This window comes from Delphinus delphis, chromosome 20 (genome assembly GCF_949987515.2).
Source record: "Delphinus delphis chromosome 20, mDelDel1.2, whole genome shotgun sequence".
Lineage (NCBI taxonomy): Eukaryota > Metazoa > Chordata > Mammalia > Artiodactyla > Delphinidae > Delphinus > Delphinus delphis.
The window spans coordinates 6,892,423-6,909,947 of NC_082702.1; the positions used below are offsets into that span (position 1 = coordinate 6,892,423).

The 17,525-nt window shown below is 50.8% G+C and overlaps 1 protein-coding gene across 5 annotated transcripts in view; it reads right to left on the reverse strand.

Annotated features, from left to right (window-relative positions):
- MYH14 (myosin heavy chain 14) overlaps window positions 1-9,389 on the reverse strand; it is a 91,203-nt gene extending 81,814 nt beyond the window's left edge. Inside the window, exons 1-3 of one of the 5 annotated variants that reach the window (XM_059999707.1) lie at window positions 7,732-7,843; window positions 7,142-7,195; window positions 3,771-4,181 (exon numbers count right to left, since the gene is read on the reverse strand). In XM_059999707.1, coding sequence (XP_059855690.1) covers window positions 3,771-4,178 — 408 coding nt within the window. In that variant the 5' untranslated portion in view covers window positions 4,179-4,181; window positions 7,142-7,195; window positions 7,732-7,843. Of the gene's footprint in view, window positions 1-3,770; window positions 4,182-7,141; window positions 7,252-7,731; window positions 7,844-9,360 lie in introns of those variants that run through there. The other 4 variants (XM_059999706.1, XM_059999708.1, XM_059999709.1 and 1 more) reach the window with 4 other exon arrangements.
- Between the last annotated feature and the right edge of the window lie 8,136 nt (window positions 9,390-17,525).

A 17,525-nucleotide genomic window follows, 5' to 3' on the forward strand; every position in this document is an offset into this window, starting at 1 on the left:
TAGGGGCTTAGCTAGTTAACTATGAAACCACTTAGCTACTTAGCCAGCTAGTTAACTACTTAGCTAGCTAAATGGCTAGCCGGTTACTTGCTGGTTGGTAGCAGAGCTGCTTTAAGCTCCCAGGTGGCTAGAGCTTCTCAGGCAGCACAAGGGTGTGGCCACTGCAGGCTGCCGGCTCCCAGGTGCCAAGCTCTTAAGGATGGGAGGGCGGGTGGCACAACCGGTTTGCTGGGTGTCTGCCCTCCCTGCCAGCAGCTCCCAGGAGCTCTCGAGGGCAGGGCGGCCGGACCACATTCCCAGGGAGGGTATCTCATGGCTGCTGGCGCCCAGGCCCCCACTCCTGGCTGACAGAGGAGCCTCCCCGACCCGTGCCACTCCCCATCTCAGCCCCCTCCTGCCAACCATACCTTGTGGCCAGGGCGACACCCCAGATGGAACCTGAGCTGGCTGCCAAGGCGAGGGGGCAAAGGGCAGAGGCTGGTGTGCCTAGAGAGGGTCGGGGACACCTGAGTGGCCGGGGCACAGCTGCGGAAAACCTGGCTGGAAGGGTCTGGGGTAGCTGCTCGGGCCCTCGGAGCTCTGAAGGCAGACCCACCGGGTGCAGCTCCCTGCCTCCCCCTCTCCTCAGCCCCGTGGCTCTCCCCGCAGTCTCGGTTTTCTCCGTGAGAAACCCTCCCCACCTCATTACAGAGGCTGTGGGGATTAAGGATGATAATGAATAAAAACCAGCCAGCCCAAGGCGGGGCCCCATGAAAGGCACTCCAGCCATGGGTCCCAAGACGCTCACGTTCCCATCCCACCTGAAAGCTAAGAGTTCACTCAGACTCGGATGCCACGTCATCCTGGGTTTCGAGCCCTGTGTGACTTAGCACAAGGGGCTCGCCCTCTCTGAGCCTCAGTTGCCAGTCCTGGTAAAATGGAGCTGTAACCCCCGCCCCCCGCACAGTCTAGAAGGATTCTGAGAGTGGCACGCCACCATGCATCTTCCAGTGCCTCACGGAGCAGAAACATGGCCAGTGTCCAGCAGATGGGTTCCCTTCCTGCCCTGAGCATCCCAGTGAAGGGACCGAGACCTTGAGCCACTCAAGGCCAAACAGCCTATTAGCGACAGAAACTGGGTTTCTAGAACCCTGGACGCCCCCCACTCCCTGCACTGGGAAGCGCCGTCTTCCCCATCACCAGTTGGCCAGTTAGTATTTATTAAGCAGGGCCCAAGAACGCACAAGGTGGAGGCTGAATCGAATCTTCTAGCTGTGTGGCCTGAGCAAGCACCTTAACTTTTCTGGGTCCCATTTTCTCATCACACAGGGACGGGAACAGCGCTTCCACAGAGGGCTGCTGGGAGCCATCCACAAGTTCCCGTTGCAAGTACAGGGCTCAGCGTGGGCCCTGGAGCCCTGTGCATGCATATTTATTTATTTGTTTGTTTGTGTATTTATTGGCCGCGCGGCATGCGAGGATCTTAGTTCTCCGACCAGGGATCAAAACTGCGCTGCCACTGCAGCCTTAACCACTGGACCTCCAGGGAGCTCCCTGTGTGTGTTTAATATGTTAGCTGTTAGCTACTCCTGAGCTAATGGCTTCTCCTCTCCAAGCCGTGGACAAAGGAAGTGATAACCCCTACCTCACAGCCTTATGTGGAGAGGGGGTCAACAGATCATATTGGAAAGAAGTTTAGAACAGCTCCTGATGGAGAAAGCAGGCCCTCACTAATTGCTAATGATTATTGTTAAGGCCCTATTTGCTTCCTGTCTGGGCTTCTGGAATCTTCTATCTCACTTTCATTTTTCAGGTCCCAATTCTCTGGCTCTTGGGCCATAGCCTTAGCTCAGGCCTTACCATTTTTTCCCCTGAACTTTCCCAATAATCTTCCTAATGCAGTGGATAGGATGTAGGGTCTGGAGTCAGATGGCCTGGGTTCAAATCCCAGTTAAGCTGGCTTATAGCTGGTGGGGCTTTGTCCAAATCCTGGCCCCTCTCTGAGGCTCAGTGTCCCCAGCTGCACAATGGGGATGATAGAGATACCTTACAAAGTTGCCATGAGGGTTCAGAGTGTTTATTAACAGGAAAAGAGTGGCTCAGTGTTTTGGGTGCCTCTCTGATCCCCTGTCTTTGGTGAGGTCCAGGGGAGTGGCCTGGACAGAGGTCTCTTTCCCAGGACTCACAAAGGTTAGTGAGGAATCATAAGGGCCCAGTACAGCCTGGAGAAGCTGCCACCTCCATCCAGGGCCAGACAGCCCTCAGTTCAAATCCCACCCCTGCCACCAAAAGCTGAGGGTCCCTGAGCCAGCCACTGTCCCTCTCACAACCTCAGTCTCCTCCCCAAACAGGAATCAGATTTCATAAAAAATATTCTAATCTTGTGCTTATGACCCTTAATGGGGTGGATACTGGGGCCAGTTTATTTATCTTTATTTTTTGATACATCTCACCATTTATTGAAATATTCTTTTATTACTCTCATTAAAGTTTTGTGGTTTTTAAAAAAATATAAAACCAGCACTTTTCCTTTTAGGGTTTTAGCGAGGTATTCTGTAGTTTTTCTTGTGGGGTCAGTTGAAATGAGTAAGGTAGTGAGACCCCAGCACTCTAAGCCAGTGTTTGGAGCATGACTCTGGGGCCAGCTGCCTGGGTTCAAATCCTTCATGTCCATGTGACCTGGGACCCAAGTCACTTAACATTCCTGAAACGTCAGGTGATAAGAACAAGCTCCGCCCCAGAAGTGAGCTGATAACCCACAGGAAGCACTTAGAACAGCACTTGGCTCATCACAAGTGCTTGATAAATACTTGCTAGCCACCCATGATCATTATTTCTCATTATTACTGTCTGCATTCCTTGTCACTCTCTCTAATCCTGTTTGCCCTGTATAACGCTTTGGCTGTCCCTTAGAACCACCCTGGAAGCTTATTAACAGGACCAGTCACACCCTCAGAGAGCCTGATTTAAATGGGGTGAGGCGGGGCTTGAGTGGCGGTATTTAAAAAACATTCCTAACATGATTCTAACGTGAAGGCAGAGTTAAGAACTGCTGCCCTACTCCACCTGTTTGCTTTTAATGGGAGACAGTGAATGCTTAACAGAGACTCGACCATAGTCAACCTCACTATCATCAATCCCGTCTTAATCCTAAGAGGCATCATGGCAAAGTGGTGGGGCCTGGAGCCAGACTACCCACGTCTGCCAAGTCCAACTGGGTGACCTTGGTCAAGGCACTTGACCTTTCTGTGCCTCAGTTTCTTTATCTGTAAAATGGGGACAAAATGCTTTATAATTGTGCAAATGTACTGAAACAATATATTTTAGAGTACCTAGCACATGCTTAATAAATGTTAGTTTTTACTGTTATTAAATCTCTCTGGGCCTCGGTTTCCTTTTAGGTATAAAACACTCTACTATTTGTAAGATGAAAGGAAACAAACGCACAGAGCCAGGCATGCAGTTTTCCATACTCGGCGGCTCCCATTAATTATCACTACAGATCCATATCCCTTTCTCAAAAGCTTTGGATGTGTTATATTTGGGGATTCAGACTTTTTTTAACTTAAGGAAAATAATAAGGAGCATCTACCCTATAATATTACAGGACGCCCCCATGGGGTCTGAGGCACTCTTGATATGCAATAGTTTATCATTTGGCAAGTAAGTGCAGGCAGAGTCATTCGCCATGGGATAAAGATTATAAACAGGCTCAGGTTGGTTCAGGTTGTGGTGCTGACACCCAGACCCGCACCCCGGGCAACGCCCTCCCGGGGAAGGAGGCCACTCACATAGATGAGGCCGGAGTAGTATCGCTCGCGGAGGTTGTGCAGCACGGAGGCCTCATTGAGGCAGGTCAGCTCAGCCATGTCCTCGGCCTTGCTGAACTTGGGTGGGTTCATGCGCTGGATCTGGTCCCGCGGCAGCCGCAGCCGCCGCCCACTCTCCGCCAGCTCCACCTCGGCTTCCTCTTCGCCCTCGTCCCGCAGGGCCGCCGCCTCGAAGCCGTGCAACTCCGAAGGCACCCACACCAGGCGCCGGGCCGTCCACTCCACCTGCGGGGACATGGCCGAGCCCCCGGGCACACTCCCCACGCCCGGCCCACGGGGCGCGAACAGGAACGGCTGGGCCGCCTCGGGCACTGGGCCAGGCCTGGGGGGTGCCTTCCGCCCGGGCACCGACACGGTCACTGCTGCCATGGTCTGCAGGGAGAGAGCAGAGGGCGAGGTTCAGGGAAGTGGGGGCTCCATCCCCACCCCAGATCCCCCAGGCAGTCGCCACTGCCTTTCTCCACCAGACCTCGATTTACACGTCTGCAAAATGGATCCACAGATCTTCCTTTACTCATTCCACCCATTCACCTCTCTATCCATTCATTCATTAAATAATTCTGTTTGTGTGTGTGTGGCCACACTACGTGGCTTGTTGGATCTTAATTGCCTGACGAAGGATTGAACCCTGGCCACAGCAATGAAAGCTCCAAGTCATAACCACTGGACCCCCAGGGAATCCCTGATTCAATAATTCTTCAATAACAACCTAAATGTTCATCAACAGATGAATGGACAAAGATGTGGTACATATATACAGTGGAATGCTCCTCAGCCATTAAAAAAAGAATGAAATAATGCCATGGGCAGCAACATGGATAGACCTAGAGATTATCATACTAAGTGAAGTAAGTCAGACAAAGACAAATATCATATGATATCACTTCTATGTGGAATCTAAAATATGACACAAACGAACTTATCTACGAAACTGAAACAGATTCACAGACATAGAGAACAGATTTGTGGTTGCCAAGGGGTGGGGGATGAGGGAGGGAAGGATTGGGAGTTTGGGATTAGCAGATGCCAACTATTATATACAGAATGGATAAACCACAAGGTCCTACTGTATAGCACAGGGACACATATTCAATATCCTGTGATAAACCCTAATGGAAAAGAATATATATATGTATAACTGAGTCACTTTGCTGTACAGCAGAAATTAACACCACATTGTAAACCAACTATACTTCAATAAAACAGATTTTTAAGAATTAATTCTCTAAGAAGCCAAGCTATGAGCCAGGCACTATTCAAGGCATCAGCCATATAGCCAAAGACCAGCCAGAAAAAGATCCCTGCCTTCCTAAGGTGTTTACATTCTAGCCCTGCTCTGGCTATTTCGGGAGCCATGGCCCTGTGTGGCTACTGGAAAGTTGAAATGGAGAATCCAAACTGAGGTGGGTTCTGAGCATAAGACACACACCCAGTTTCAAAGACAGTACGACAAAAAGCTCATTCGTGTTTTTTACATTGGATGACATATTGCACTGATAATATTTTGGATGTACTGGGTTAAATAAAATACATCATTAACATTCATGTCACTTGTTCCTTTTTACATTTTTATGTTGAAAGTGGCTAGAAATTTTTAAATTACACATTTGGCTTGCATTGTGTTTGTATGAGTTCGCACTGCTCTAATCCCAGGAGATGGATTCAAAGATAACTAAGTAAATTATATAGTATGTTAAATGATGATACATGCCAAGTAGAAAAATGAAGCAGGGAACAGGAGATGTTAGGGGTTGAGGGGAGCTGAAGTTTTTAATTGGGGTGGCCAGGGAAAGCCTCTTTGATGTGGCATCAGAATAAAGATCTGAGGGAGATGAAGGAAGCAGGCCATGGGAACGTCAGGAGGAAAAGCATTCCAGGCTGGGAGAATAGCCCCGTGCAAAGGCCCTGGGGCAGGTGTGTGCCTGTATGTCTGTGGCATTGTGAGAGGCCAGTGTGGCTGGTGCCAGGTGATCCAGGCAGAGAGGGTGGTAGGTAAGGTAAGATTAGGGACCAAAGGGGTCAGGTTGTGTTGTGATGAGGACCTTGATCTCATAGATGTGAGCCCTAGGAGGGTGTCAATCTGATTTCTGTAACTCAGGTTCCCTGACCACCTCTGGTGTACCCCAGAACAGACCTGAATCTCATCCCTCGGTTAATGGCTTCCTTCCCTGTGACGTGACTTCCTTCTCTTTATAATGGGGAGACTGGCCCCATTCATTCACTTCTGCATTCACTCAACACTCCCTGAGGCTGTTCAAGTACCAGGCTCTGCCAAGAGTGAGTCTGGAGACCCAGAGGTGAGTCAGACAGGGCCCTGCTTGGAGGAGCTCCTGGTCTGGGGCTGATCTAGTCTCGGACAGTTCTAGGCTCAGACAGTCAGAACCCAAGACGAGCTGTGAGCTGATAGCGGAGGCACTGGGGGAGCCAGCCCGTGCTAGACCCCTCCCCGCCCTTAAAGGGGCTGCAGACCAGTAGTGAGCAGACCACGCCAATTCTACAGCAGTCTAAGCACAGGTCAGGAAAAAAGTCGGCCTCTATTCTCCCCTCAAACGGCCACATCACTGCCTGGCCACCGCCACCCCTGTCACAGGAACCCCCCAGTGTTCTGTCTCTCCCACCTCGGTGCCTCTGCCTCTGCCCTCCAGGCCCCCCCACCTCCGACATATCCCTGCAGAAGTCCCTCCAAACACCCAGCTCCTCTTGGGGCATCCCTAAATCTGGTCCCATCAGGCTCTTGTCTTCCCCTCACCCAGAAACTCAGCTCCAGGCCACATGTCCCTCTTCCCCCCAGACCCTCTCCTCACCACCAGCAGTCCCAGGGCCCCAGCCCACCCCGTGACGTTTGGCCCTGATGCTCTCATTTGGTCCTGATGCTCTCGGGCCTCAAACCCAAGGCCCCTGCACTCCAACAGCAGGCTTCTCCCACCGCTGGATACCATTTCTCCACTTCCCAGGCCCCAAGTTGCCCAGGCTCACCCCAGGCCTCCGGTGCGGCCCTGATCCATTCACAGCCAGCGGCCCTGATCCATTCATAGCCAAGGCCCATCCCTGGGACTTTACCCCCACCCTCACCCCACCCACTTCCTCTCCAGCCTGCGGCCTTTGACCAGGAAGGGTTTGGGAGTTTTTTGCAATCACCCAGCCCTATGCTTCCCCTCCCTAGAGCCAGGAATCTGGGCCCCCAGTCCCTCCTCCCTTGGAGTCCAGGCCCCCAGCCCCCTCCTCCTCCAGACTCAGGAGTCTGGGCCCCCAGCAGGCTACTCATCCAGGAGCCAGGAATCGGAACCTACAGCCCCCTCCTCCCTTGGGCCCATGAGTCCGAGCCCCCTCACCTTACTGCAGGCGGGCTAGAGCTGAAGACGCCTGGGACATCCAGATCCTGAGGGCTGATACAGCTCTGATGAGGTGGGCCTGCCCCTTTGGCAGCCCCACCCTCCTTAGCCTGCAGGAACACCTTTGCCAGGGCTCATTTCTGTCACCAGCGCAGGTGAAAGCACCTACCCTGGGAGGGGCAGAGACTGCCGGGCTGGAAAGGCAAAGGAGCCAGGGATCCGCCCCTGGGGCAGGGGCTGGGGCCCTTGGCACCTGGCCCTCTGACCTCAGTCTAGTGCTAGGATTCAGGGGTCTGCTCTGCCCCCAGACTCGGAAACCTGGGTCCCCAGACCCAGGAGTCCAGGTCCCCAGCCCCTTCCTCCTTCAAGACCCACAAATTCAGGCTCCCAGACACAGAGTCCTGGCACCAGTGCCTTCCTCCCTCCAGACCCAGGAGCCCAGACTCCCAGAGCAGTCCTTAATCAGACCTGGCATTCCTGACCCCCAGCCCCTCTCCTCAGATCTCGGAATCTCAGCACCCAGCCCCCATCTCCCTGAGACCCAAGTGCCCGTGTAGCTGTCCCCTCAACCCGCGGATCCTCGGGGCTACCTGGGGGGCGCCGGCTTGGTACAGGAAGCGGGAAGATGGGGAGGAGGCACGGGAACCCAAGTCCTCTTCCGAGCTCTCAGGTGCGGCTACCTCCGCGGTCCAGCGCGGGGCGGGGCCACGTCACGTCACCGGGAGGGAGCCCGGCTCTGATGTCACCCAGCACCTGCCCGGCTTGGGAAGGGGGCGGGTCCTGGAGTTGCAAGGCTCTAGACAGGGGGACGGCGGGAGGCGGGGATAAGCCTGTTGCCAGGTGGGCGGCAGCGGCGGCAGCAGCAGCGCCAGGGGCCCCTCCTTCTTCTGGCGAGCAAAGGTCAAGGACCCGCGTCAGAGGGGGCTGAGGACTCCGGGGGTTCAAATCCCGCTCAAGCTTCCTGGGCATCGGCTTTCCTCTCCGCGAATTGAGGCCAATGAAATGAATAAGCCGATGTGGGAGAAAGTGCCCAGCCCAGCGCTTAAACAAGTAATGCCTCACGACATCATTTAATCTCGCTGAACTTCAGGTTCCCCGACCCTGGAAATGGGACCACACAATCCACAGAAAGCACTAGGAGTAGCAAAGAAGACGACAAAATGTTCTTCTAGGCTCTGCAGCTTCAGTTCATTTCTCTCAGGGGTGAACTGAGGACTAAATAGTGGTAAGCGCACCTACTATGTGCCGGCTGTTTTCCTGCTTTTAGAACAGCTGTCCAAATTCATAGAATGATCTCGAAAAACAGTAAGATAGGGACAGTCAGAATCTCCACTTCTCTGATGGGGAAACTGAGGCATGGAGAGGTGAACGAAGTAAACTGCTCAAGGTCATACGGTCAGTAAAAGGGAGAAATGGGATTCAAGCCCAGACCATTTTCCGTCATTCTAAAGAGGGGATCTGAGAGCAACGTGTCCTCAAAGATGTCAATTTCCTCCTCCCAACTGGTAATTCCCTCAACCTGCTTCCCCATCTATTAGAGACTACAGCCTTCCTTGGGGGACTACTGTGGGATTAAAAAGGTAAAGGAACCCAGCACACAGTTGGTCTCTGAAGTGTTGTTCTCAACCCTGTCCCCCTGCAGTCACCGCCTCTGTCCAGCCTGTTTACCCTCCCTGTAAAATGGGTGCAATATAACCCATCTCGAGTTAATATAATTAAAGGTAATTATTTAGCTATAAAAATAAAAGCACCCAAGTACACCGTAGGGGCTCAAAGATGTCCTTCCCCACCCCTCTGTTCCGCCAGTCATGATGATCCCTGTCTCTGGTCCGCAATTTTTACACGTGAAAATAGAGACACTGTCATCTGGGAGTGGGGGATTGAAGGCAATGACTCAGGTATTAAAGCGTCCAAGGTCCCAAAGCGAGCCTCAGTTTCCCCTTCTGCGGAGTAGGCCTGGGGCTCCGGCGAGGACCCCGAGCCGGCCTCGCACATAGTAGGAGCTCGAGTTGGGGGAGTGTAGGCGCCCCGCCCCACCCCCCTCCCTTCGACCCCCGCTGCCGTCCGGCGGCTCGCCCGAGGTGACTGTCCGCGTCACCGCCCCTCCCCCGCAGCTCGCGCCGGCCTCCGGAGCCCCGACCGGAGCCCCGAAGCTCCAGCCTCCCCGGGCCCAGTCCCACTTCGCCGCCTCAGGCGGGCATTTGGCCCCGGGCACTCACCGGCTTCCAGGGCCGTCCAGAGGCTTCGGCCTTGGGAGAAAGAGAGGCGGGCCAGTCAGGAAAGCCCCGCCCACACAAGCGCAAAAGGGGCCAATAGGCGCCCGCTGCGACAAGCTATGGACCCGCCCACGAGGGACGCTCCCGCCAATCAAGAGGAGCGGCTGGCGGGCGGGGCCAATCAGAAGTTGCCGGAGTGTGCCAGCCGTGGGAAAAGAACGGCGCCGGAGCGTGGAGCTAGGCGGCGCGGTCATAGGCGGGAACCAAAGTCTGACAGGCAAGGGGTGAGACCAATGGCGAGACTCGGGGGGCGGCCAGGGGCGGGAAGCCCAAGGGACCCGGGTGAATGGGCCGCTTTGTGCACGAGGCATGAATGAGGGCCTTTGTAAGGGTCGGCGTGGGGGGGCGGCCGGAGGCCGGAATGCCTGGGTCCCCCGGGAGCCGGCGGGCATGAAGGAAGGGAGAGAGAATTCACTTTTGTCGAACGCCGACCGCGTACCACCAGGCACTCTCCCAGGCTCTCACCCACCCAGAGGTGTGGGCATTACTGTCAGTAATAATAATGATCATTTATTGAGTGCCCGATGTATGCCAGAAACTGTGCTAAGCGCTTTACCTGCATGATCTCATTTAATCCTTACAACTACCTCTTGGAATTGGTGCTGTTAAGAGCTTCATCTTCCAGGTGAGATAAACCGAAGCTTAGAAAGAAGGTGTTTAATTGCGGAAAGTCATGGAGCTGGCAAGTGGCAGAGCAAGGACTCAGATCCCGCCAAATCTGACGCTAGAACTTGCGCTCTTAACCACCAGGCTACACCCAGGCGTTAGTTAATGCTTCCCAAATTACAGATGGAAAAACTGAAGCTCAGGAGAGGTAGGCACCTGCCCAAGGTCACAGAGTGAAGGCTCCACTGAACCCCGAGGTGGTGTCCATGTCCGAAGCCAGCATGTCGCTGGAGAGCCCTGCACCACTGAGCTGTGTCCCCAGTTTACAGGTGTACATTGAGGCTCCAGGAGGAGTGAGCAGCTGGGCTGGCAGTGGGGGTGGCTGCTTGGGACTCAAGTCCCAGCCAGCCTGCCAACCTGGCTCTGCTGCTCAACAGCTGTGTGGGCTTGAGCCCGCTTTGCTGGCCTTTTGTGAGGGTCCATTTATTTCTGCATCTGTAAAATGGGGAGGATGGTCTCTCTGCCTCTACCTTCACCTCCCTCTCCCCCTCCCCCCACAGCCTATTGCCCATGGGATCCTGTCAGACTTTATTCAGACTGTGCCCCTCCTCTGCTCCAAACCTTTCATGGCTCCTTCTCAGAGTAAAAGCGGAAGTCCTCACTATGGCCCACAAAGCCCTGCATGATGTGGTCCCCAGGGGCCCTGTGTGATACTGTTTTCCCTTCATTCAGCTCCAGTGATACAGGCCTTCTGGCTGTTCCTCAATTCCTCAAACACTCCCCAGGCATGGTGCTGCCTCAGAGCCTTTGCACTGGCTGTTCCTTTCACCAGGAATCTTTCTTCCCCCAGGTTTTGCATGGCTGCCTCCCTCTCACGTCATCAGGTCAGATCCAATGTCACCTCCTTCAGGAGGTGTTTCCTAACCATTCTGTAGAAAACATTTCCCCTCATCACTCTCTCTCCCTTTGACTTTGCTTTGTTTTTTTCCCCTCATAGCACTAGTAGAGGTTTGTTTGGTTGTTTTTTTTTTTCTACTTGTTTACCTGTTTATCTTCTGTCTCCCCACTAGAACGTAAGCCCCACAAGGATGAGGATCTTTGTTTTGCTCCATGCTGGCTCCTCTGGGCCTGGCACACAGTAGGCGCTCAATAAGTGTTTGTTGAATCAATAGTAACAAGTCCTTGTATTGTGTGAATTAAATGAGTTAATACATGCAAAGAGCTTAGAGCAGTCCTGGCCTCGGGGAAAGACTAAATAAACAAATTATGATGATGATTACTGTTGATATTTATTGCTCTGCAAATGGCCTGCTGATAGCATGCAGGAGAGAAACAAGAGAGAAAGTCCAGAGCAAGGGAAAGATGCCAGAGAAAGGGAAAAATAGACAGGTAAGAGGTGGGAAATGAAGAGACAGGAGGAGAGAGCTGGAGTTGGGCTGAGAGCAGATACAAGTGAGAGCATCCAACTCCCAACGCATTTGCTCAGCAATGGCAAAGGTGAGTCCTTGTAGGCAAGAAGCCTTGAGATTGCCATGGCCACTGCCCATTTCTTTGCAGACAGGGAAACTGAGTTCCAAGGAGGGGAGGACCGTTCCAAGGACATCCTCAGTGATAACGCAGCTCACGGGTATAAGCTTGACTGTGTGCTGGGAACATGACCATCATGTCAATGCCTCCTCATGCCAGTCCTATGAGTTGGCACTGTCATTACCTCACTTTACAGTCCCGCAATGTGCCCAGGGTCTCCCACCTGCTCCTGATGGCAGATCTGGGCTCAGACTGCAGTAGGTCAGATTCCTGAGTCTGTGCTGTTAACCAAGACAGAGAGGAGAGCACCTGTTACTCTGGCCCGAGTGTCCACCGTGGACGCCTCCTGCCGTGAGGCTAACAGGAGCTGCTGTTTATTGAGTGCCGACTGTGTGCTTGACATTGTGCCCTTCGTATGTATTTAACTCATTGGATTCTCTCAACAATCCTACGAGATTGATACTTTTATTATCTGCATTCGACTGATAGAAAACTGGGCTCAAATAGATGAAAATCTCATGTGCCCCAGGGAAGAGTGTGGCCTGGGACACAAGAGAAGTTCAAACAGGAAGGAAGCCTCGGGCATGCACATTCTAACCATTTCCTGCCTTGTGACTGGTGATGTCATCAACACCCTCTGGGATTAAATCTACCTGGCAACTAGTGATGTCATCATTCCCACCGAGGGTCTAAACTGGAGATCTATATGGGTAAGTGATGACATCACCAAAGGATAATATTGAGCTTCCTTTTGCTGAGGGTTTTCTACGAGCTGGATGCCTGTACTAAGCACATTAATAGTTGCTGATATTTACTGAGTGCCTACTGTGTGCCAGGCACAGTTCTAAGCTCTTTATATGTATTAAGTCCCATAATCCTCCCAATAACTCTAAATGGTAGGTACTCGTATCATACTCATTTTATAGGTGAGGACACTGAGGGAAAACGGCCCAAGACTGCACAGCTAGAAAGCATGAGAGCCTGGATTTGAACCCAAGCAGCCTGGCCCCAGAGCTTGCGTTGTGGATCCCTATGTGAAACCACCAGAATGTAGCTGAGACCCAGGAAACCAGGTCAGAAGGAGACACTCTGCTGCCTCAGAGCCCTCCATCTGGCCTCCATCCAAGTCTGCCAGAGAGGGTCCTCAGGATAAAACTTCAAACTCATTCCCTTGACGGTCAAGGCATCCCCACCATGCATGCACCTCTTCACCCCAGGCACTGGGATTGTCTCCACTAAATTGTGAGTCCTTGGCTATGAGGGACCAGGTCTGATTCCTCTCTGGGTCCCGAGGGTGCAGGATAAACTGCAGTAGAGAGGGAACTCGGAAAATGGGGATGGATAGAATACTGGGATAACTGTGTATAAGAAGAAAAGGAAATAGGAGTGTGGGAGCTTTTTCAGTTACCAGCGGGATTCCTTCCAGCTGAAACAGCCCCATTATTCGTAACTCATAACTACCTTGTTATGCAGAATCTTAGTAATGGGCAGCACAAGTGTGGGAAAAAAAAACAGCAGGGAGCTAAGTTTATGTACAGAAACGAAACGTTGGAGCTGAGACGGGAGGAGACAGGAGAGTCAGGGAGGGGGCTTCTCTATGGAAGAGGGTTAGGGGGATTTTTTAAGTGAGAAAAAAATGGGGGAGCAGTTTCCATGCCTGGCAGGGGTTAAGGAGCCCCAAGTCTTAATAGAGAAAAAGAAAGGGACAAAGAGTGTGTTAAGTTTCTCTGTGGGTCCTGACTGTATTCCTGCCTGGGCAATTCCTCTGTGGCAAAGATGTGATTGGTTCCAGTATTTTATTTTTGGTCCCTGGGCTGTTGTTTTCCTGCATGTGACTGGAACTGGCTTTGAGACAAGAGTAATCTGGCAGCCTTGTGTGGGTCACAGATGAGTGACAGGCTCAGTTATGCGACAACAAATATTTACTGAGTGCCTACCATGTGCCAGGTCTTGTTCCTGACCAGGGGTCTGCACACGTTTTCTGTAAAAGCCAAACAGTAAATATTTTCAGCTTTGAGAGCCAGATGGTCTCTGCAATAACTACTCTACTTGGTGGCAGAGAAGGAAAGCAGCCATAGACAATATGTAAATGAATGGGTGTGGGTTTGTTTCAATAAAACTTTATTTATACAAACAGGAAGTGGGAGCATTTAGCCTGTGGGCTGTAGTTTGCAGACCCCTGTTCTGGAAGCCAAGGAGATGGAGTGAACAAAGATATAGTCTCAGCCCTCAGAGAATTCAGATATTAATCTACTCCTATATGGCAGGCAGAGGAAAGCTGTTCACATCTAAGTTAGATCTTGTCCCTCCTCTGCTCAGGGCCCACCCCTGGGTCCAGTCTCAAAGTTAAAGCAAAGTCCTCACCAGGTCCCACAGGCCCTATACCAACAGGCCCTCTTTGTCCCCTCTCTATCCACAGCTCCCACCCTCTCCCCCTTGATTACTTTGCTCCAGCCATGCTGGCCTCCTCAATGCTTCTCAAACACACAGGGCTCAGCCCTGCCTCAGGACTTTTGCACATGCCATTCTCTCTCTACTAGAATGCACTTCCCTTAGAAAACCACTTGGCTCCCTCATCTCCTTCCAGTCTTTACTCAAATACCACCTCCTCCATGAGGACTTCTCTGAGCAACCTCTCCTTTGGACCCCTGATACCCCTCACCTGTTCTACATTTTCTTTGACCACAGCACTAAGCATTCTCCAACCTGCCAGTAATTTACTTATTACACTTATTGTTTATTGTCTGAAGCCCCCGACTAGAATGTCAGCTCTGTGTGGGTGGGGACTTTTGTCCGTCTTGTCCCCTGCTGTGTTCCCAGTGCCTACAACAGAGCCTGGCACTCTGTAGATCCTCAACAAATACTTTCTGGGTGGTGGACACAGACACCAAACAAGTGAACACATAATTACAGAGCACAGTGACAAGTCAGAGCAAGGGCTACAAAGAAATAGCAATGGAAGGTAAGAGAGGGAAGGGGTGGGGTATGTTCTTTCAGAAAGGGGGTCAGGAAAGGCTCCCTGTGGAGGTGACATTTGGAGTGGAAAGATCACATGACCATGGATACTGATGAATAAACACATGAATGGATGGATGTGTAACTGGTGGAATAAATGAATGAATGAGGGCATAGATGTTTGAATGGATGGATTAATAAATGAATGCATGGAGGTATACACAATGAATAAATAAGTGGGCAGATGGATGGAAGAATCAATTCATGCATAAATGGTGGAACAGCTGGACAGATGGACGGAAGGACTGATGATGGATGGATGGATGGGCTCTGATCACACTGGATTGGAATGATGTCTGCAGGTACCTTTATAGACCAGCATCCTCCATCTCATTTCCCTAGCCAGATGTACCCCTGGTAATATTTTGGTGTGTATTCACAAAAAGTTTACTATGTAATTTTATGAGTTTCCTGACCCACAGAAACTATGAAATGATAAATATGTGTTATTTTAAGTCACTAAATTTTTTGTTATGCAGCAATATAAAACTGTCTTGGGTATTAGGCTCAGAGAGGTGAAGCAACTTGCCCCAGATCAAGGGGCAATTCCTGCTCTGTCATCCAGCGCCTGGCGTCCTTCCAGTATAGCCTCTTCCCCAGGTGAGGGCACTCAGCTGTCTATCTCCCCCGCTGGGCTGGAACTCCTCAAGGACAGGGACCAGGGTCGGTTCCCCTCGGGTTCCTCGGAGCCCGACACAGCGGCCGGTGTCCCTCGGGCCTCCAGAACCATCTGCTAACCTGAATGAAATGCAGGCTGAGGGGGCAGATAAGTCAGGTGTATCATTAATGAATATATAGCAGGCTGTATATGATAATAGCCTGGTGACAGGGTGGAAACTATATATGCCAAGGGTCCCTATCTGGTTTCAACTTGCCTCCTGCCTCCTCGTCTCCCCCTCCCCTGCATTCCAGCCTCCTGGGGTCACACCTGTCCCAGGACCCACCTCTGAGCCCCAGCCTGAGCCCATGCAAGGACCTCTCCTTGGAATGTCCTTCTTTTCCTTTCTTCCATTCCCACTGTGACAGGTGATTCAGGCAATGCCCACACCTCACCCACGTGAGCTCACCTTTGCACACCAGACAAGCCTTCCTTTGTCGTGGATCCCTTCAGCATCTGATAAAACCTACGGACTCTTTCTCAGAATAATTAAGTTGCGTTTATGAGGTATAATTTATAGACAAATGTATAATCATATCATAGATATATGTATAGTTTTCCTAGGTAAAATTCATTCTTTCTAGTGTACAGTCTGTGAAGTTTTGACAAATGCTGACAGTGGTGTAACCACCGCCGCGATCAAAATACAGGGCAGATGCATCACCCCTGAAATTCCCTTGCCCCTTTTGTAGTTTCTGTTGCCCAGTTCTACAGGCAGCGCTACATTTGATCATATGTCCTAAAAATTTCTCTGTGTCAGTCCATTCATGTCTTTCTCATTCAAGAAAAAAAAAGGCAGCACAGAATTCCGTAACACAAACGCATCGCGGCTTATTGTACACAACCCCCAGTTGATGGGGTTGATGGACACTTACATTGATAGAACCCCTTAGATTGTCTCCAGCGTTTTGCTATTATAAATAAGGAAATGGGGGAATGGTGAATGTTCTCATATATGTCTCCTTATGAATACAGAGCAATTGTTTCTCCCTAGTGGATACTAGTACTAGTACTGGTAGATCGTAGGGCACGTGCATTGTTCCCTAATTTTTATTATGAAACATTTCAAGCACATAGAAACATTGAAAACAAGTATGCAATGAACACACAGTTAGATCCCACAGTTGTACCATTTTACCGTATGTGCTTTATTACAAATGTATCCCTTTTTCCTTCGCTCTATCTCGGTGGTTCTGAACCAGGAGCAAATTTGCTCCTGGGGGGACATCTGGCATTGTCTGGAAGTCTTTTTTTTTTATTGTCGCAACCTGTGTGTGTGGGAGAGAATCTTATTAGCATCCTGCAACCCACAGGACGGTCCCCCACAACGAAGCGTTCTCTGGCCCCAAATGTTAATAACGCTGAAGTTGAGAAGCATGGCAGTCTGCCCATTCGCTAAAATAATTTGCAGACATCAGTCCAGTTCATCCTATACACTTCATCCACACATTATCAGCTAGTTTGTTATTTCTTCAATGGTTCTTTCTTTGAGGTAAAATGTATATACAGCAAAATGCACAAGTCCTAAAGATACCGTTCGATACGTTTTGACAAATATATACCCAACTATGAAAATATAGAGAACATTTTCATGCCCCGGAAAGTTACCACATGCTCCTTCCCTGTCAATCCCTGACTCCACCCCGCCCCTCACCCGACCCCAGGCAACTACTGCTCTGATTTTTATCACCCTAGATTAAGTTTTATCTGTTCTAGACCTTTTCATAAACAGAAGCCTACAGTTGGTAATATTTTGTGTCTGGTTTCCTTCACTCCTCAAAGTGGTTTTGATATTCACCCATGTTGCTGTATGAATTCGTAGTCTCTTCCTTTTTATCACTGTGTGGCATCCCATTGCATGGACGTACACATCTGTTGATCCCGTCTCCTGCTATTGGACACATATTTCCAGTTTGGGGTTATTATGAATAAAGCTGCTATCAGTACAGCTGCATAGCACAGGGAGATCAGCTCGGTGCTTTGTGACCACCTAGAGGGGTGGGATAGGGAGGGTGGGAGGGAGGGAGATGCAAGAGGGAGGAGATATGAGGATATAGGTATATGTATAGCTGATTCGCTTTGTTCTAAAGCAGAAACTAACACACCATTGTAAAGCAACTATACGCCAATAAAGATGTTTAAAAAAAGATACCCGTAAAAATATAAATAAAATTATTATAGAATTTACCCCCCAAAAATATTCTTTTACCAGTCTTTTCTGTGGGTACATGTTTTTATTTCTCTAGCGTGGAATTTCTTAGTCACAGAGTGGATGTGGGTTTAATGTCTAAGAAAATGCCAC